The 21,910-nt window shown below is 42.2% G+C and overlaps 1 protein-coding gene across 1 annotated transcript in view; it reads left to right on the top strand.

The window, feature by feature from the left end:
* The window catches only part of LOC125457336 (uncharacterized), a 59,803-nt gene that overhangs the window by 26,902 nt on the left and 10,991 nt on the right, over window positions 1-21,910 (top strand). The window contains exons 8-14 of the mRNA XM_048541456.2: window positions 2,975-3,135; window positions 8,022-8,107; window positions 9,897-9,980; window positions 11,331-11,393; window positions 12,514-12,591; window positions 18,781-18,869; window positions 20,846-20,882. Coding sequence (XP_048397413.1) covers window positions 2,975-3,135; window positions 8,022-8,107; window positions 9,897-9,980; window positions 11,331-11,393; window positions 12,514-12,591; window positions 18,781-18,869; window positions 20,846-20,882 — 598 coding nt within the window. The remainder of the gene's footprint in view (window positions 1-2,974; window positions 3,136-8,021; window positions 8,108-9,896; window positions 9,981-11,330; window positions 11,394-12,513; window positions 12,592-18,780; window positions 18,870-20,845; window positions 20,883-21,910) is intronic.

The raw sequence follows: 21,910 nt of genomic DNA, 5'->3' as shown, positions 1-21,910 counted from the left end.
TGTCCCTGCTCTTCATAATCTTGTAGACGTCTATCAGGTCACCCCTCAACCTCCGTCGTTCCAGTGAGAACAACCCAAGTTTCTCCAACCTCTCCTCATAGCTAATGCCCTCCATACTAGGCAACATCCTGGTAAATTTTTTTTTACCCTCTCCAAAGCCACCATGTCCTTCTGGTAGTGTGGCAACCAGAAGTGCTGTTGGCACTTCCAGATTTTTGTTGGAAAATAGTGGTCATTTGGGTGTGCAAGAAGGGAGAAAAGCAGAACTGCAGTAACATATTTACTCAATGTCGGGGGAATGATATGCAAAATTCTTTCCAAAGGATGAGGTAGCTAGAAGTCAATTTTTGTTTAATGGTGTGTTAGTGCCTTGCTGAAAGTGAATGAACATCTCTCAGTAGAACCCATTCCTATTGGTTAAGATGATTTAGGAGTTGAAGGACTGCCCTAGTGCCTTCCAAAAGAACTTTTCACTTCGCAATTAGATGTGTATTAAGAGGCTGCTTTATCACTGAAATGTTGAGGTCACTGAGGTTGGCCTTGAGAGATGTTGCAACAACGCAAACTTCACATATTATTGCAAAACTTCAGGGCATAATCATTGGATAATTGCTGTTCTGTTTAGTGTTTGCACTTGTAAGTCTTATCTTTAAAAAAAACCTAAAAGCTGTAATGTGAGGCTATATTGTTCTCTCAAAGACAAGTTGCCGCTAAAGGTTTTGACATGAGACTCCCAGATTTTACATTTTTTTTACAAAGGATTTACATTTATTACTGTCATGATACCTCCAAAAATGTTGGATTTTTCATTTTTAATTCGAAATTTTAGTAATTTATTTCATTGTGGGAGAATATAAGATTTGTGCTCTTTATCTCATTGAAGAAGATGGCAGAAAGCATGATGCTGTGTATGATTTGTAGGAATAATGCCCCTTGCCTTTTCATTTATTAATAAAATTGCGCTTTACATAAATGCTACATAGAATTGCAAACTGAGTAATGAAATTCATCTACTACTCATAAGCTCATCCATGTTTTTGTTGCTTGAATTTTCTCCTAGCCAGCATTCTCTACTTTTTGTCATTCATATCCTGTGTCCCAACCAACATCAAATTCCTTTAAATGACCATTTTCAGCCCTAAACTCTCTGATAGCTCCGCATGTTTTGAACTCTGTCCACTTTCATGTCCCCATTCTGTCTGCCCTACAACAGCTTAATGGTCTAAACCTTTGAGCTTAAGCAATTCCTCTCTTTGCATGTCCACCTTTTCATCTCCTTCTTTGAAAACCATCCTAATATCTAGCTCTTTAACCAAACTTCCAATCACCATTACTAATAGCTCCCTATTGGGCTCCGTGATCATTTTTGTCAGATTTCACTTCTGTGGTGAGCTTTTGCACATTTTGCTTTGTTAATGATGCAATATAAATGCAAATTATCATTTTGCTTCTACCCGTTCATAAGAGTCCAAAGTCATTTTATGGTACAGTTTAATGTCTCCAGTCTGAAATTCTTAGAAATCAAGCTATTCATGGATGGTGGAATTTTCTGGATTATAATATTACATTAGAATGCCTAATCGCAAGTGTGAAAACTGGAAAATACTGTAGATATAAAACATGAGTGGTGGACATGTGGAATGTGCTGCCGGCAGTGGTAGTGGAGTCAGATACTTTAGAGACTTTTCAGCGACTCTTGGATAGGCAGATGGATGATAGTGTAATGTAGGGTATGCAGGGTAGTTTGATCTGAGTAGGATAGGGTTAACACAAAATCGTGGGCTGAAGGGCCTGTGCTGCACTGTTCTATGTTCTATGTTATCTGCAATATAAAATATTACATAGCACTAGTAAAATTGGTTTTACTTATTCAGGTACTGTATGTTCCATGTTTGTGCTTGAGAATCGTAGAAACATAGAATCCCTAGAGTGTGGAAGCATGCCATTCGTCCATCAAGCCCACACTGCAAGATGTGGGAATAATGTTTATTTGAACCTGGGTTTCTGCCACTGTGAGGCAGCAGTGCTAACCACTGAGCCACCATGCCACCTTAGTCAGAGGGAGGCTGAGAGAGAAATGGAGAAATAGACAGATGTAGAGCGAATAAGAGGGTGAGCGAGATGTGGGGAAAAAAGTTTGGAACAGAAAGATTTGGAGAAATAGAGAGACGGAGAAAGTCAGGGACTGCATAGTAAGAGAAATCAAGTGGCTTTGTAATGTCAGGTGGCATTTTGCCATGCTGTATATAATTTGCAATAATGTGACTATATAGTCATTGTCACACCCCCTCCACTGCTTCACCATCAGCCACCATTTTTCCATCCTCAGTCTGATGATCGTTGTCTTTATGATTTGTTGCAGTGCCTGAAAAATCACATGGTGGGTCTGTGTGTTGCTTGAGTTAGCTCAATATTTTAAGACAACTGATGCTTCTAGAGTTTGTATGTTTGGACTGGAGAATTTGTAATGCTTTATGTATTATATTTGGCAGCCTGTAATACTGTACTGAATTAGCTTGGGAACTAACTGACCTATACAAGGGCACATAATAAATAAAATTTTAAATGTTTTAACTTCTGAGGTGTTTAGCGAATTTAGTCACTAAACAAATTTGTTTATTGTGCAGTGGGTCTCTTCGACTTTGAAAATTGCTTCTGTTGATGTAGAATTACCATTAGTGAATAAACCATGCCTGTTAGCGGTTAGAGATCTGGACTTTGATTCCGGTACAGCTCAAATAATCCATCTAGATAGTTTCACTTTTCTGTTCAATGGAGCCATTTGGAAATTACTATAGATCATAATTTTGCTGTTGAAATTTAAAGGAGATATCAGATGCTCATTCCTACATTTGACTGTTACATTCGAAGCCCCATTGCAATTGTTGTATGAATGTGTTTGCCTTAGCTGGATAATGCGAAGCACTTGTTGCTTAAGAAATTTCTTTCGGTAACATTATTTATGTCCATATAGGTTCCATTTCATCATCGGGTGGGAACTGTTTATCTTGGTGAAGAGCAAGAAACTGAGGATGCCACAATTACAAGAAAGTTGCGGGAGTCTGGAGCGATTATTATTGGTGTATCCAACATGCATGAGCTTGGGTTAGGTATAACTGGCTGCAACGTCAACAGGTGAAACTATGAGATCCCTAACTTATAATTGTGTCAGTTTTAACTCCATACGCCAACAGCAGGTTATTTCATGATTCTGTTCCCTATGGGCCTTATGCTGTAATCAATAAAAGCAACAACCATTTGCACATATAGAATATGGTAAAACATCCCAATGCACGTTACAGAATTGGGGGAGGGGGTGCATGGCAAATGATCAAAAGCTTTGTCAAAGGAGTAGATTTTTAAAGAGTGAAAGGTTGAAAAAAAACTTCAGGGGTTTGGGGGGGAAGTTCCAGCTGTTAGGGCTTAGGCAGCTGACATTATGGTTGCCATATTTTGCCAAAAAGTACAAGTATTTTTTGGTAGGGATGAGCAATAAAGGCTGCCCAGCCAACGATGCTCTCCTCCCATGAATGAATATGGAAAAAAAACTACATGACGACTGCTGTAAGATAACAAAGTGTGGGGCTCCTGAGATGCTGCTTGGCCTGCTTCATCAGAATTAGTTGTAATTCTGATGAAGCCCCGCCCCTTTGTTGTATCTGCAAACTTGGCTACATGTTTTGTCCTCTGTTCGGCCATAATTCTGGGGTTGAAGTTGGCTTTTCAGCCCAACAAGTCTGTTCCTCCATTCAATAAGATAGTGGCTATTCTGATAATCTTCAACTCCACTTTCCTGCCTTTTCCCTATAACCCTTGATTTCTTTGCTGTTTAAAAATCTGTTTATCTGAGCCTTGAATTTACTTAACAACCCTGCAACAAATAACTCCACAGATTCACCACCCTCTGAGAGGAAAAAAGAATATTTTCTGTCTTAATTGGGCGACTCCTTACTCTGAGAGATGCCCTCTGGTGCAAGACTGTTTCACAATGGGAAACAATCTCTCCACATCTACCTTGTCAAGCCTCTTAAGAATATTATATGTTTCAATGAGGTCTCATTTCATTCTTCTAAATTCCAGTCAATATAGGCCCAACCTACTTCATCTGTCCTCGTGAGAAAATCCCTTCATACCTGAGAACAGCCCAGTGAACCTTCTCTGGAATGCCTCCAGCGTCCGTGTGTCGTTCCTTAGATAAGGGAACTAAAATGCTCACAGTATTCCAGCTGAGGTCTTGACTAGAGCCATGTATAGTATCTGTATATTCCATTCCTTTTGAAATAATGGCCAACATTCCATTTACCTCCTCAATACCTGCTGAACTTGGCTCCTAGCTTTTTGTGATCCATATACAAACCCCTTTGTGTTGTAGCTTTTTTGCAGCCTTTCCACATTTAAATAATATTTGGCTCCTCTTATCTTCCTGTCACGTTGCATAACCTCCCATTTTCTTACTTAATCTGGCTATATCCCTCCGTAGACTTCAATAACTTATTAAAAATTAATTTATGGGATATGAATGTCACCAGCTAGGCCTGTACCTATTGTCCATCAGTGACTTTCAGAAGGTAGGGCTGTTTTTTTAAACTGCTGTTTTGGTATGGGTGCTATCACAATGCTGTTGGGGAGGGAGTTCACTGATTTTGACTCCGCGACACTGTGTGATTGGCAATTATATTTCCAAGTTGGAAACGTGTTTGACCTGGAAGGGGAATTACACGTGCTGGTTTTCCCATATATCTGTTGGACTTATCCTTCTAGATGGGGGCAGTCATGGTTTGGAATGCCTTGCCTATGGAGCCTTGATGAATTTCTACAGTGTATCCAGTAGGTGACCATACTGGAGTATCAGTGGTAGAGAGAGTGGATGTTGGGGATATGGTGCCAATCAAGTGGGCTGCTATGTCCTGATCATGTCAAGTTTCCTGAATGATGTTGGAGCTGCACCCATCCAGGCAAGTGGCGAGTAATCTATCACACTCCTGACTTGTGCCTTGTAGGTGGTGGACAAGGTCTGGGGAGTCAGGTGGTGAGTTACTCATTAGCCTCCGACCTATTCTTGTAGCCGCAATGTTTATGTTGCTAGTTGAGCTGAATTACTGATTAATGATAACCCCGAAGATGAGGGATTTGGCAATGGTAATGCCACTGAATGTCAAGAGGCACTGATTACATCCTCTCTTGTTGGGTATGGCCATTGTCTGGTGCTTGTGTTACACAACATGCTTTCCATGTCAGCTCAAACCTGTATATTGTCCAGGTCTTGCTGCATTTGGACATGGTTTCCTTCAGTATCTGAGAAGTCGCAAATGATACTGAATACTGTGCAATCATTAGCAAAAGTACCCATGTCTGACCTTAATGGAGAAAAGATTGTTGGTGATGCACCTGAAGATTATGATGTTGGGACGCTGCTTGAATAGTTTGTGCGATAATTCTCCCAGTTTTGTACTAACCCCCAAACGGAATTTGCAGGTCGACATGGCCGAAATTATCATTTCAACTGCCTGTGTCACTGTCCAATGTTTCATCCAACTTCATTCTGTTTTTTTTTTGAGGCTTTCAGCAGTCTGATACAGCTGAAATGACTTGATAGGCCATTTGAGAGGGCAGCTAAGAGTCACTAACATTGGTTCACAACTGAAGTCACTTGGAAACACGTGTATTCGTTTAACAAGGTTTAACTTTGCTGCCCCCTCTTCTGCAAAGTCCTGTAAAGGCCTTTTCTCCCCCCCAGTACTGTTCGCCCCTCCCACTATCCCTTCACGGGTGGGAATAGACCCTTTGGGAAGGTGGTAGGAGATTAGCAATGCTGTTGGAGAGTGGCCAGGCTGGGAACCACTGCATGATTTGGCATACCTTCTGAATTACAGGGATGTACTCCTTACTTCCTGGGAACAACCCTCGGTAGATATGTAAATAACAGTTTAAGTGTCAGGCAACTGTCCAAACTGATCCCAGCAGCTCTATTGGCTGAGACCCGTGAAGCCGTTTCTAATGAACCACAAGTTCCTTGTTCCAGAATGACTGACTCCTTGCAACTTTCAGTACCTTTTATGGCTGTCGATAGAAGCATATATCTGAACATTCTAAAGACAGTCAATGAGAAAATCAGTAATAATGGGAACTGCAGATGCTGGAGAATCCAAGATAACAAAGTGTGGAGCTGGATGAACACAGCAGGCCAAGCAGCATCTCAGGAGCACAAAAGCTGACGTTTCGGGCCTAGACCCTTCATCAGAGAGGGGGATAGGGAGAGGGAACTGGAATAAATAGGGAGAGAGGGGGAGGCGGACCGAAGATGGACAAAAATCAAGATAGGTAGAGAGGAGCATATAGGTGAGGAGGTAGGGAGGGGACAGGCCAGTCCAGTGAAGACTGACAGGTCAAGGAGGCGGGATGAGGTGGTAGGTAGGAAATGGTGGTGCAGCTTAAGGTGGGTGGAAGGGATGGGTGAGAGGAAGAACAGTTTAGGGAAGCAGAGACAGGCTGGACCCCATCCGACCCTACCACCCAAGCTATTTTTTCATCCCCACCCTTGTCTGCCTTCTGGAGAGACCACTCGCTCCGCGACTCCCTTGTCCGCTCCACACACCCCTCCAACCCCACCACACCCGGCACCTTCCCCTGCAACCGCAGGAAGTGTTACACTTGCCCCCGCCACCTCCCTCACCCCTATCCCAGGCCCCAAGATGACCTTCCATATCAAGCAGATGTTCACCTGCACATCTGTCAATGTGGTATATTGTATCCATTGCACCCGTTGTGGCTTCCTCTACATTGGGGAAACCAAGCGAAGGCTTGGGGACCGCTTTGCAGAACACCTCCACTTGGTTCGCAACAAACAACTGCACCTCCCGGTCACGAACCATTTCCACTCCCCCTCCCATTCTTCAGATGACATGTCCATCATGGGCCTCTTGCTGTGCCACAATGATGCCACCGAAGGTTGCAGGAACAGCAACTCATATTCCACTTGGGAACTCTGCAGCCCAATGGTATCAATGTGGACTTCACAAGCTTCAAAATCTCCCCTTCCCCCACTGCATCCCAATACCAGCCCAGTCATCCCCTCCCCCCCACTGCATCCCAATACCAGCCCAGTCATCCCCTCCCCCCCACTGCATCACAAAACCAGCCCAGCTCATCCCCCTCCCCCCACTGCATCCCGAAACCAGCCCAGCCTGTCTCTGCTTCCCTAGCCTGTTCTTCCTCTCACCCATACCTTCCTCCCACCTCCAAGCTGCACCTCCATTTCCTAACTACCACCTCATCCCGCCTCCTTGACCTGTCCATCTTCCCTGGACTGACCTATCCCCTCCCTACCTCCCCACCTACACCCTCTCCACCTATCTTCTTTGCTCTCCATCTTCGGTCCGCCTCCCCCTCTCTCCCTATTTATTCCAGAACCCTCACCCCATCCCCCTCTCTGATGAAGGGTCTAGGCCCGAAACGTCAGCTTTTGTGCTCCTGAGATGTTGCTTGGCCTGCTGTGTTCATCCAGCTCCACACTTTGTTATCAATGAGAAAATCAGGTCTGTTGTATAATCACAGCAGCAACGGACTCTCAGTCCACAGCAGTGTTTACATGTGTAGCAGATAAACATTTGACAAAAAGGAAATATTTAAAAGGGTGCATGGATGTGACAGAACAAAACCGGGACTGGAACTAGTACTCCAGTAAGATTGGTATCAACATGATAAGATAGCACAATCTATGATTTTTGAGGCCTAAGATGAAAACAGGAAGTGTTGGTAAAATTTGGTAGTCATATTGGACTTGTAATGTTAACTCTGTTTCTCTTACCTGCAGCTTTTGTCAGAGCTACTGAGTTTCCCCAGCACTTTCTGTTTTTAATACATTTCCAAACAGCAAATGAGCAGAATTAGGATGATCTGTACTGAAAGATAACAGCATAAGACCTAGCAACGAAAGAGTGCGCTCTGAAGAAAATGGACATGTACATTTAAAAATGTCTGCTACTAGGAGGCATTTATTACAAACTCTTTTGTCATTACAGATATCATGGTGTTCCCAGAAATCCTTACAACCCTCACTGCTTTACAGGAGGGAGCTCCAGTGGTTCAGGGGCAGCTGTAGCAGCTGGTAAGAATTTAAATCTTCCAAGAATATGACACTGCCTGGCAGAGGGTAGTTGGAGAGCCAGTTTGAAATGGAGAATGACATCAACAGCATGGGTTCAATTCCTGTACTGGCTAAGGTTACCATGTAGGATCTACCTTCTCAATCTCTCCCCTCTCTTGAGATGTGGTAAACTTCAGAGTAAGGCACTACCAGTTGTCTCTCTCTAATGAGAGAGCAGCCCTATGGCCCCATAGAACTGTGGTGCCTTTACTTTTTCCTCCAACTGTTTGGCATCAAGTTTTAAAATGAATCTTGTTTTTTGAAGAAAAAACATTTTATTGAAGAATGTAGAAATAATTAAGTTTTCTGGTAGTAACATCTGTTGTACTTGAAGGCAGAGCTCACCTGGCTAGTAGTAGAGATAATGAGCTGATTACATCTGTGTTTGAAGGAAGCTAAGTAAATGTAATGGCCTGGAAGATCTGTAGACTTTTCGGCAGCAAAACTGTCATACTGAGCCCAGCTTCAGGTTTTACTGCAGCCACACAATTAAATGGACATCCGTTAGTTGTCATCTGAGAGCCACAAACCCTCAGCACTCAGCAGGTACCAGCAATTAACAAAATCAACTGATCTGCTTTGAACCTGTTCTTTTTCAGGTCTGAAATCACTGTTGAAACCCTTGTCCCATACAAAAACTTTATCCAGTGAAGTGCAACTGAGTGTTTGATGTTGGTCTGAGTAACACCTATTGCTGAATACCTGATTTGGCACTGACCATAATTTTATATTTGTGGAATGCTGTTAAATGACTCCATTGTGATTAATTAATAAATTTTTTTAAAAAATCATTTTTAAAAAATCATTCATGATATTTCAGCTTTTTCCTTAATCCAATGTGTGTGTTCCAATGATTTAACTTTGTAAACATAATTTGATTTGGTGCTTTCCATTTCCTAGTTGGAAAGCTGGGAGAATGCATTGAGCTATTCATGCAATTTGCTGCTTGGGCAGCTGGACAACATCATTGCATTTGCATATTGGAAAACACATTAAACTATAGTCCACATCAAGAAAGTTTATAATTTCATCCCTGGATCTCTCAATCTCGGTGCAACTTTCTTCGTTAGCGGCAGGTGGCCTTACTTCATGCTAACTGCCAGATTTCTACCTAGAACACATGAAGCTGCTGGAATGTTTGTGGATTGCTTGGCTAACTGTAGCTAGTACAGGTCAGAACGAATCATAAGGATGTACTATATTTCACAGTTTCCAAAAGATTAGTATTTTTAGAAATAAGCGAAATAAATGCTGATACACGTAAAGGCACTGTCATTCCTCGAGTTGAGTTTGGCTGCAGTGAAGAATTACTTGAAAGCCAAATGTGAATTTTTTATCATTCCTCCCCTGTCTTCCTGATGTCTTTTGCAACTGGAACATGCATCCATTTGTGCTGGATGCTGTCCAGTACCTTAGCAAGTGACCACACTTGTCAAAGTTCATAGGTGTGCAGCCAGGCCCAATTGTGCACTGACTTGGCATTCGAGCACGTCTTATGTGATGGTATTCCATCACCATCCAGATGGACTCGTTCACCATGGACAGGACAAACCTGAGACCTGTCTATTTTGTGGCTTATCTGTTTGCCATGTAAATTGCCGATCCATCAGAAAATCTTGTTTAAATATCCTTAATTAAAACATACACATTCTCTTCCTTCTAGAGAATATAATGCACTAAATGATTTATTATTGGTGTTCTGCTACAATTCTAACTGTGGATTTAACTTGTAGTAACATTTTCTTTAAAGGTCTTTGCCCATTGGCGATTGGGAGTGATGGAGGAGGTTCAGTAAGAATTCCAGCATCATTCTGTGGTGTGGTGGGACTGAAAGGTAGTTTAATTTTGATAAACGTTCTTGCAGTGAGGAATTTTTGCAACGCTTGGGAACCAGTGTCCAGCCTGACATCTGCTTAATTGTAGGTTTTTGTGCATTTCCTTTTTGATTTAAATCAGAATTCCTTTATGGAGGTGCCTCAGATAATTGTTATCCGTGTTGCAGGCTAAGGTCTGATGGCAAAATTGCAGACATCCTAAAATACTTTGGGGAATCCTGTATGCTTTGTTCTAGAACTAGGTTAGGTGAAATTACCCCACAGTCAATTGAATCATAATTCTCTAGAACGAGCAGTTTGGGGCGAACATCATAGGATACAAATGCAAAGTTTCTGGTTTAGGAAGCAATCCACCTTATACCAGACAACTCCCAGTTAAAATTGTGGGAAGCAAGTTGGTCTATTAAATGTGGTAGTGGGTCTGCGCCTTTCTTTTAGTAATAGTTCTGTTTTTAACCATGAGCAACTCTGTTTTGGAAAACCGAGATGTTTAAAAGATGTAAAGGGACTGAAATAAGTCACTTTTGAGCTGGGAAAAAACAGGAGTGCTTCATCCAGGCTCAACAAGCTGCCAAGATTTATCTCCAATTTTCCTGAAGATCTATCTGCCATTTCCCCCATTGCCTAATGTCTCAATCTTTGGCTCTGTAAGCCAATTTCTTCACTGACTGCCCTCCCAGCCTGCTCACTCAAGCTGACTGTGAAAGTGACTCCTACTACAATTTTCAGAGCATTTGGCAGACCTGTTTTGAGTTTCCTAACTTCACAGCTGCAGCCCATCTCTCCCACTCCCATTGTGCAACTTGATCCAGGCTAAAATTCAGACCATTAACTCCAAAAATTGATGTAAAAATTGACTCGATACGGTGGCCCAGTGGTTAGCACTGCTGCCTCACAGCGCCAGGGACCCAGGTTCAATTCCACCCTCAGGCAACTGTTTGCACATACTCCCTGTGACGGCGACGGTTTCCTCCCACAGCCCAAAGATGTGCAGGTTAGGTGGATTGGCCATGCTAAATTGCCTGTAGTGTTCAGGGATGTGCAGATTAGGTGGGTTATAGGGCGGTTGGGTTTGGGTGGGATGTTCCAGGGGTTGGTGTGGACTTCTTGGGCCGAAGGGCCTGTTTCCTCACTCTAGCGATTCTGTGAAAAGGATGATTTCTTACTTTGTCCTCACAGTGAGACCCCTTGCACAGTGTGTATTGGGGCATATGCAATATGTGTAATTGGTCAGAAAATCATGGACTCTGTCCAAAGAACATCTAATGTCATATGGTCTGGATATTTGTCAGTTTAATTATTGCTAAGCACAAAGCCTGTTAAATTTGTTTTCTTTCTATTCCTTCCAGTTACCTTTGGTCGAATCAGCAGCATTGGGTCCTATCCTCTTTCCTACTCTACTGTTAGTTTAGGTAAGACAAGATTTTGCTATGCTTCATTAAGTTATAGAACATAGAACAATACAGCGCAGAACAGGCCCTTCGGCCCTCGATGTTATGCCGACCTGTGAACTAATCTAAGCCCATCCCCCTACACTATCCTATCATTATCCATCTGCTTATCCAAGGACTGTTTAAATGCCCCTAATTTGGCTGAGTTAACTACATTGGCAGGCAGGGCATTCCACGCCCTTACCACTCTCTGAGTAAAGACATGTACACAAGTCCAATTTTATGGATCAGCAAGGAACATACATAATATGTATAAAAGGCAGAGTGAACGTGCCGAAGCCTCCTCTAATAACACCTTCCAAATCAGCAATCTTTGCCACCTAGAAATCTAAGGGCAGAAAATACATGGAATCCCAACCACCTACAAGTTTCCTCCAAGCCACCCACTGTCCTGACAGCACTCTATTTTCGTTCCTTCTTGGTGGTTCAAAATTCTGGAACTCCCTTTGTAATAGCACTGTGGGTGTTCCTACACCAGATGAATGGACAACAAATGCTGATTTTTACAGTGAAGCCAGTGATACAGTTCAAAACTTTCAAGGAATCAAAGTGATGTGCTTCCGGATTCCTACCACAATACAATGCAAAAATGATAATGCAAGCTCTGCCTGGTCTATCACCTAATAGACCAAGGCACTGCACTTGAAGATCAAATGAAAACTTCTGTGTAGAACTGCAATATTTATTTGGATCACTTTTCAGTTTATCTAACTTTGTTTTCCAAAAGGAATGTAGGGATATTTTCTGTTTGTGTATCATCGGTACTGCTGTCTCATTGGAGAGAGTGGTGGTGATTGAATCTGAGGGTCACCAAACCTTGGGAAGGGAGAGATTGAGAAGGCGAGTCTTCTGTGCTGACGTCAGCAGGTGTGGGAATTGAACCCATGCTGTTGGCATCACTCTGTCCAAACAACTGACCCTTCATGTATTATAATGATGCAGATAAGCGTAACAAAATAGCCGATTCTCCACTCTTATTCAATTTATTAATTTGTCCCCAGAGTTAGTAGGAATGAGTTGTTCCATTTTAACCTGTATTGGACAAAGCTAAATATCCTGAATAACATGCTTGTATTGACAGGTCCAATTTGTACCTCTGTAAAAGACGCAGCTATATCTTATGCAATTCTGGCCGGTCCAGATCCTGAATATCCATATGGTAAGTTTTGTAATATATTGACAACATTTTAAGTAAATTGGTGTTGAATAATTGTTGGCATCATTAATTATGATTCAATCAACAGAGAACAAGACTATTTTACATCTGAGAAAGTGCAGCTAGCACATTTGTAATAAAATGTTATAAAAGAAACACTGCATTGATTTCCTCTCTCTGGAGGAGATGATCATTATATCCCCCGGGATGGGAACCAAATAAAGATGGTCACTTGACTTGATTAGGTTGAAACTGAATTTAAAAAGACCTTAATTAACAGATATACTTGGAGACCTGGTTTTTCATATCTTAGAGAAGTGTACACTTTTTAAATTTTCCCACTGCTGTACTGAAGGAATCTGATTTTATGTTGTTGAGGTGAGAGAATGATTGTAGTGCATCAAGATAGGATATATATGCTAAGCAAACTGCAGAGGACTAGGGAGAAAATAATTATATTTATATTGAAGCATTCTTCTCCTTGAAAAGTTACCAACATCTGGAATAAGTTGCTGGAACGTGTAATGAGTAGGATTTGCAGATAACATTCAAAAGGGAACTAATGTGTAGCCTTAATATAGAGGGAAGTTTTCCATTAATCATATGTGTACCTTAGTTACCATTGTTTCCTGAAACATACCTAGCTGCATTCAGCAGTCAAAGCGGAATTTCTGAGAATTTTTTTTCAAATTAAACGAAGGAAAATTTTACATTTTTCTTTGCTGATCCCGGAAGAGATTGGGTAATGAGTATGTAGAAGTAGCACCATTACAGCATAGTAATACAGAGCAATACATTCCGTACAATTTAAATGAAATCCTTGCATTGTTTTATAGGTATTTCCAGCTGTTTTGGATAAATTATGGAAAATTCAAACCTACAGCTTAGCAGCCATTTTGTAAAACAGGTTCATACCTGTTGCATTGCCATTTTTCTGGTATGATGAAATAAAGGCATTTTGGATGCATGTTTAGGAGCCAAATGAGATCATGAAGGCCCATTTGCACACCGAATAATGCACACTGCTGGTGAATAAGAAATTGACAGTAGAACTTAGAACAGTACAGGCCCTTCGGCCCACGATGTTTTACGAACTCGATGCCGAACTTTTACCCTAAACCTAAAGTCTATCTAATCTCCACTGCTACCTTTATACTATCATCCATACGCCTATCTAATAGCTGCCTAAATGCCCCTAATTCAACCGACTCCACTACTACTGTCTGGCAATGCATACCACACTGAGTAAAGAACCTACCTCTGACGTCTCCCCTATGTCTACCTCCTTTCACTTCAAAACTATGTCCCCTCGTAAAAGCTTCATGCGCCCTAGGAAAAAGTCTCTGTCTGGCTACTCTATCTATACCTCTGATCATTTTGTACACATCTCTCAAGTCACCTGTCATCCTTCATTTTTCTAAAGAGAAAAGCCCTAGCTCTCTCAACCTTTCCTCATTAGACCTTCCCTCCATTCCAGGCAACATCCTGGTAAATCTCCTCTGCACCTTTCCTAACATTTCCACATCTTTCCTATAATGAGGTGACCAGAACTGGACACACAACTCTAGATGTGGCCCAACCAGGCTTTTGTATATCTGGAGCAGAACTTCACGGCCCTTGAACTCGATCCCTCTATTAATGAAAGCCAACACACCATATGCCTTCTTAACAACTCTATCCGCCTGGGTGGCAGCTTTCAGGGAACTGTGAACATGAACCCCAAGATCTCTCTGCTCCTCCACACTGCCAAGAATCTTTCTGTTAACTCGTATTCTGCTTTCAAGTTTGTCCTTCCAAAATGAATTACCTCACACTTTCCAGGGTTAAACTCCATCTGCCACTTCTCAGCCCAGCTCTGCACCCTATCAATGTCCCTTTGTAACCTGGGACAGCCTTCTGCACTGTTCACAACATGACCCACCTTCATATTGTCCGTGAACTTGCTAGTCCACCCATCTACTCCTTCATCCAAATCATTTACAAAAATAACAAATAGAAGAGGACCCAGGACAGATCCTTGTGGTACACCATTCGTAACTGAGCACCATGTTGAATATTTTCCGTCCGCTACCACCCTTAGTCTTCTAAGGGTCAGCCAATTCTGAATCCATTCTGCCGCATTTCCCGCTATCCCACGCCTCCTTACCTTCTGCATGAGCCTGCCATGGGGAACCTTATCAAACGCCTTACTTAAATCTATGTACACCACATCCACTGCTCTAACTTCATCCATGTGTTTGGTCACCTCTTCAAAGAATTCTGTAAGGTTTGTGAGGCATGATGTGCCCCTCACAAATCCATGCTGACTATGATGAATCAAACTACGCCTTTCCAAGTGATCATAAATCCTGTTTCTCAGAGCCCTTTCCAATAATTTGCCTACCACTGACCGAAGACTAACTGGCCTGTAATTTCCAGGGTTATCCCTATTCCCTTTTTTGAACAAGACAATGATGTTTGTCTCTTTCCAATCTTCCAGCACTATACCCGTGGACAGTGAGGATGAAAAGATCATCACCAAAGGCCCTGCGATCTTGTCCCTGGCTTCCCATAGAATCCTTGGATAAATCCCATCAGGCCCGGGGGACTTACCTATCTTCAACTTCCTTCGAATTCCGTGCACATCTTCTTTACTAACATCAACCTCCTGTAGCCTACCTGCCTGTTTCACAACGTCCTCCTGTACAACTAGGTCCCTCTCAGTTGTGAATACTGAAGAAAAGTATTTATTAAGGACGTCTCCTATCTCTTTAGAGTCTGTGTACAAATTCCCTTCACAATCCTTGATCAGCCCTACCCTTTCTCTGGTCATTCTCTTGTTCTGTACATATGTGTAAAAAGCCTTGGAGTTTTCCTAGATCCTATCCGTCAAGGTTTTCTCATGCCCCCTTGTAGTTCTCCTAAACCCTTTCTTCAGCATGTTCCTGACTAACTTGTATCCCTCTCGAGCCTTTTCCATTCCCCTTTTCCTAAACCTTATATAAGCATCCTTCTTCCTCTTAACTAGTTGTTCGACCCTCCTTGAGAACCAAGGTTCCCTCACTTGACAGCATCTTTCCTGCTTGCTACAGACAAACATATCGAGCACATGTAGTATGCATTCCTTAAACAAGCTCCACATTTCAATAGTGCTCTTCCCTGACAACATCTGTTCCCAGTTTGTTACTCAGTTCTTGCCTAACTGAATTGTAACTACCCTTCCCCCAATTATAAACTTTACCTGCTGCATGTACCTATCCTTATCCATGACTGTCATGAAAGAAACAGAGTTATGATCCCTACCCCCAAAATGCTCTCATACCAACAGGTCTAACACTTGGCCCGGTTCGTTGCCAAGCATCAAATCCAAAGTGGCCTCTCCTCATGTCGGTCTATCTACATACTGCTTCAGGAATCCTTCCTAAACGCATTGGACGAAATCTGCTCCATCTAAACCATTAGAACTAAGATGTTTCCAATCAATATTTCCAAAGTTGAAGTGACCCATGACTACAACCCTGTGACTTCTGCACCTTTCCAGTATTTGCCCTCCAATCTGCTCCTCTACTTCTCTGCAACAAGGGGGTTGCAGAGGAAGAAAAACCCAACAAAGTGCCTGCTCCTTTCTTGTTCCTGACCTCAATCAAACTGACTCTGTAGACATTATCATTCTCGAACTGCCTTTCAGTAGCTGCTATACTCGCCCTGACTAGCAATGTCACTCCCCCCACCTCTTTTTCCACCCTTCCTCTTTGTCGTAAAGCATCTAAATCCCGGAACTTCCAACAACCGTTCCTCTCCCTGAGTTACCCGAGTTTCTGTAATGGCCACAACATCATAGTTCCATGTGCTGACCCATGCTCTAAGTTTCTCTGCTTTATTTCCCATACTTCTAGCATTGAAGTATACATACACACCTCTCAGTGTCTGCAATTACGTTTCGTAGACTGCATTTCTTTATAAACCACCCAACTCCCTGTTGTGTGTGATAATGGGAACTGCAGATGCCGGAGAATCCAAGATAATAAAATGTGAGGCTGGATGAACACAGCAGGGGGATGGGTTGAGGGCTGCCCTTCCCCCACCGCATCCCAAAACCAGCCCAGTTTGTCCCCTCCCCCCACTGCACCACACAACCAGCCCAGCTCTTCCCCTCCACCCACTGCATCCCAAAACCAGTCCAACCTGTCTCTGCCTCCCTAACCTGTTCTTCCTCTCACCCATCCCTTCCTCCCACCCCAAGCCGCACCTCCATCTCCTACCTACTAACCTCATCCCACCTCCTTGACCTGTCCGTCTTCCCTGGACTGACCTATCCCTTCCCTACCTCCCCACCTGTACTCTCCTCTCCACCTATCTTCTTTTCTCTCCATCTTCGGTCCACCTCCCCCTCTCTCCCTATTTATTCCAGAACCCTCACCCCATCCCCCTCTCTGATGAAGGGTCTAGGCCCGAAACGTCAGCTTTTGTGCTCCTGAGATGCTGCTGGGCCTGCTGTGTTCATCCAGCCTCACGTTTTATTGCCCACTCCCTGTTGTGTCTGTTGGAAGGCCAAATACCTCATCCTCTGAATCATAAATCTGGTTCCCCACACCCAGCCAAACTAGTTTAAACCATCTCGTATAGCTTTAGCAAACCTCCCTCCAATAGACAATAGGTGCAGGGGTAGGCCATTCGGCCCTTCGAGCCAGCACCACCATTCATTATGATCATGGCTGATCATCCACAATCGGTATCCTATGCTTGTCTTATCCCCAGGACCTTTGATTCCACTCTCTTTAAGAGCTCTATCCATCTCTTTCTTGAAAGTATCCAGAGACTTGGCCTCCATTGCCTTCTGGGGCAGAGCATTCCATATATCCACCACTCTCTGGGTGAAAAAATTTTTCCTCAACTCTGTTCTATATGGCCTACCCCTTATTTTTAAACTGTGTCCTCTGGTTCTGGACTCATCCATCAGGAGAAACATGCTACCTGCCTCCAGAGTGTCCAATCCCTTAATAATCTTATACGTTTCAATCAGATCCTCTCTCATCCTCCTAAATTCAAGTGTATACAAGCCCAGTCGCTCCAATCTTTCAACATATGATAGTCCTGCCGTTCCGGGAATTGACCTTGTGAACCTATGCTGCACTTCCTCAATAGCAAGAATGTCCTTCCTCAAATTTTGGAGACCACAGTTGCACACAATACTCCAGGTGCGGTCTCATCAGTGCCCTGTACAGCCGCAGCTGTGCCCTTCTGGTTCAGGTACAACCCATCCCTACTGTACAGGCCCCACTTTCCCCAGAATGTGCTCCTCTTATCCACATAATGGAAGCCCTCCCTCCCTCCTACACCAGCCCTGTATCCATGTGTTTAGCTGCACACTCTCCCTGTTTCTTACCTCGTTATCACGTGGCACTGGTAGTAATCCAGAGACAACTACGCTGTTTGTCCTGGACTTCAGCTTCCAACCTAACTCCCTGTGCTCGTTTTTCACATTCTCAGTCCTTTTCCAACCTATGTCATTGGTACCGATGTGTACCGTGACTGCTGGCTGCTCACCCTCCCCCTTAAGGACAGTGTTAGCAGCTGTTTGAGAGGAGTGTGTCTGTTTTATTTCTTGGTTGTTTGTGATGCAAATTCAAAGCTAACAAAATAAAGAAATTTATATACCTGCAAGAATTTAAATAAAATCTATTTCCTCCATCTCCCTTCGCAGCCTCCAGCAACACAGTCTCTTGAGTTGGAGTCACGTTTTGTGCCTAATTTTTTTCCCCACTGTCAGTTTAACTGAATGTTCACTTTAGATTTTATTGCTTTTTATCTGCCATGTGAATTTAACTTTTAAAATAGGTTAAATAGTCTTCAAATTTACAAGATGTAGAAATGTAATGTTTTGAAAATCTCTGCCAGTGCAAAAGAAAGCTCAGGTCAGTTGGAATGATCTGTGAGAAAACTCTCGTAAATGATTTCCCACATTGCAAAAATGAGAGTGACGTTAACTTTCCCAAAACATTGCTCACTTTTAACGAGAACATTACAAAAAATGGCTAATCCTATTTGCAGAGAAGTTACTATTTTTAAAAATGTGGTCCGATGCTCCAAGGGTGTTTTTGTTTCACCTGCCTGGTCTGAATGCAAATGTTACTTTCAAATCAGTAATATCTTGGTGACTGCCGCACAACAGGTCTAATATAAATTGGTGTCGTATTCCTGTTCTTCTTTTAGGTCTGCAACAGCCTCCAATAAACTTCAACAACATTGGAAGTCCTGATCTGAAGAACATAAAAATTGGGATAGATTGGAAGTTCTTCAAGGTAAAGCCAAGTCTGGTCTGTGGCAGAATGATGTTGTGTGGAAATGTAAATTTTATATACAAGAATGTGTGCAGTGATAGTGAGTCCAGGCAATACTTTCACATACCTTTTTAACTTGCTGGTGACTCCCCCATCAAGGAGGATGTGACCACATAAATGTCTGAATATTTCCCCTGCCTTAGAAAGGGCAGCGGAGCCACACAAGCTGCTTAAAATTATGTGTGTTGAAGAGAGGAGGGAAGAAATCATCTAAAAGGTTCCTTTGGCTTTATGACACATTTTCAGATCTTGAAGACACAGAAGGGAACCTGCACAGAATGTTAGCTGGTTTAGGAACTGTTGGGTTGATGGAATAATGGACTGGGAATTCCCTGCCAGACCACATAAATAGCGCACGATGAAGGAAGTATCTTCTTTTGCAAGAAATCAATATCAAGGGGAAGACATGAAAAGCCATAAACTCTGACAGTTGCGGTTCTCCCACAGTTTGCAACTTCACCAGCTTGACTGGAATCAAGCTGCAATTCCTCCATCTCCAGCTGTGGGAGCATCTAATGGTTTCAGCATCTGTATTTCCAGATTCCTGTTGTTGGAGAAGCATTTTAAAGAGGAGTCTAAGTCCCATTTTCAGTAGCACAAATCAATCAATATTGATCTCCTTTACCATAAGCGTGGGAGGGCTGTGAATCTGGCTTTCACGTGGGGCCTAGTTGTCCTCTGAAGTACAGCTCAGATCAGAGGTCACTCTTATTCTACCTTTCCTAGTAAAGTACAAGATGTTTATATATACCGCGTTGCAGTAGTTACATGCAACATTGACATGCTTGCCACGTTCTCTCTGAACTACACATCCAACCCTGTGAATACACAATCAAATATGCACACCTTCATGGTTCATCTTAGGGCCTCCCATCATCTTGTGAAATTTGCCAGACCCCCGAGCACCTGTCCCTGGATTCTTATGATTATTGATCACGTTCTAACAATGTGATGGCTCTTCATTGACATGTGCCAGCTGCATCGAATTATTACTGCTTATTACTAATGACGTTTCAAATTCAGTCATGCAATTCATATCCCTTGTTGATCTTAGTACAGAAGATTAAAAAGGATGCTAATGTCTACCAATTATTATAATATTTGTAATATCAGCTCTAATATAAAGTTACTTAAAAAGTTATACATAGTTAAACCTAATACTGTGGTTCTGTGACAAAGCTAACACTTTTGGGAATAGCTTCCCCCTTATCCAACTTACAAAGCAGCAGTTGTTTAATATGTTGAGGTCGTTGTGAGCCTGTTTCAAAATTGTTTCTGTTCCCCCCACACGCACGCACGCACGCGCGCGCGCACACACACACACATTCACACACACCTTGCTATGTTATTTGTCTCTTGATACTCTTACAGGATTGTCTTGTTTATACCCTTTTGTTGTTCTAATCTTGCTGACAGAGAAAAAGTTTCTTCAAGGATGTTTATCGAAATTAGCCTCTGCATCCAGAGCTAACCACATGCAGAAATTTAATTCCCCAGTATCTGATAAATTTAAACTCCTGTTCTTGAACAAATATGTGCCTATTCTAATATCTAATTATAATTATTTAAAAAGCCTCGTCTCAGGTCAGCCAAGCTTTTTTTTCCCTATTTCATATAAAAATCAGAAATCTCAAATCAGATGGTTTTCATCTGAGCTGCCTTATCAGAGTCTTGTTGTTTGCATACTAGTCCTATCTTACAAAGTCTCAAAGACACTTTGCCTGTCTGTGAAGGCCATGGTTTGAGCTACATGAAATGCTACATCAGCTAAAATCTCCTTCAATTGCGTCAGTTGTGGAAAAAAATCCCTAGTAACTATTTTGTCACGTTCAGCCATGGGTAACTACAACACTGTTTTCCTGTAATCATGATAGATAGTTTTCCTACTTGAAATTCTGTGCTCTTCTAAATTTCCTCCTTGTCTTGAATTTTAACAGGATTGTGACCCTGAAGTTTTGGGTGTTTGTCAAGAAGGTATGGATATTGAAAATTTCCTTTCTAAATTTCTTACTCTGTATAATAGGGCTGAAAATCAACAGCAGAGCTTCTATCTGTTCTCTGCTAGGACATCCCAGACCCCAATAGACTGGAAGAGTTTTAGCTAATACTTTTACAAGTTAACAGAGTCAAAGAGTAACACAGCATGGAAACAGGCCCTTTGGCCCAAACTGATCCATGGTGCCCGCTCGGTTACTTGCAATTTCCCGCATTTGGTCTACGTCCCTTTAAAACCTTCCCATCCATGTACACATCCAATATTTTTTCAAATGTTGCTAATCAGTCACCTTTATAGGGGTAAGGAGAGAGGAGAGAATCTAGCACAGGAAATTGTGGTGATAAACCCCAGTTTCTATCCACTTATTTGTAATGAACAGAAAATCTCAACTTGTATCTGAGAGATTTCCTGATGTGTGTTCCTTGGCAAAAAAAAAATGATTGCAAAGAGCACAACAGTGGAAAATTCACCCTTTTAATGTAGTAGCCACTTCAGAGTCAGGTTCTGGGCAACTGAAAGATGTCCCCATTGAGCTTTTGATAGCAGTGTAAATGTAATCTTCACTCCAGTATTGGTGTGTTAGTTATGCATTCTTATAACAGTGGCTTCCTACATGGTCACATTTTGTTCACAGCCATTCACAACCCAGTGAAAGGAAGAAAGAGAAAAATATTTCTCCAACACGCAGTTAACAGCTCGACCAAATTTCATTGGTACAGAAGCAAGTTAGCTGCGCACTTCGTAGATGGATGTAGAGTTTTATGAGAAAAGAAAATAAATTGAAGAGGTTAAAATAGGGCCACGGTAAAAATGCTTCTTTTAATAAATAGTATGTCAAAAAAGTACTTGAATACTTAGTGTTCGTCTTGCCAGTAAATAACTTGAGTATTACTTAAAGGATTCCTTATCTTGCCTTGCCCTAATCAAGGGTATCACAGTGAGATAATAAGTAACATTTAACTGCCAAATTTTGTTTCAAGTTAAAATAGACTGGTTGACTTTGATT

This window comes from Stegostoma tigrinum, chromosome 12 (assembly GCF_030684315.1).
Source record: "Stegostoma tigrinum isolate sSteTig4 chromosome 12, sSteTig4.hap1, whole genome shotgun sequence".
In the NCBI taxonomy this organism is placed as follows: Eukaryota; Metazoa; Chordata; class Chondrichthyes; order Orectolobiformes; family Stegostomatidae; genus Stegostoma; species Stegostoma tigrinum.
The sequence above is the reverse complement of the archived record's forward strand: the minus strand, read 5'-3'. Positions and strand labels throughout refer to the sequence as shown.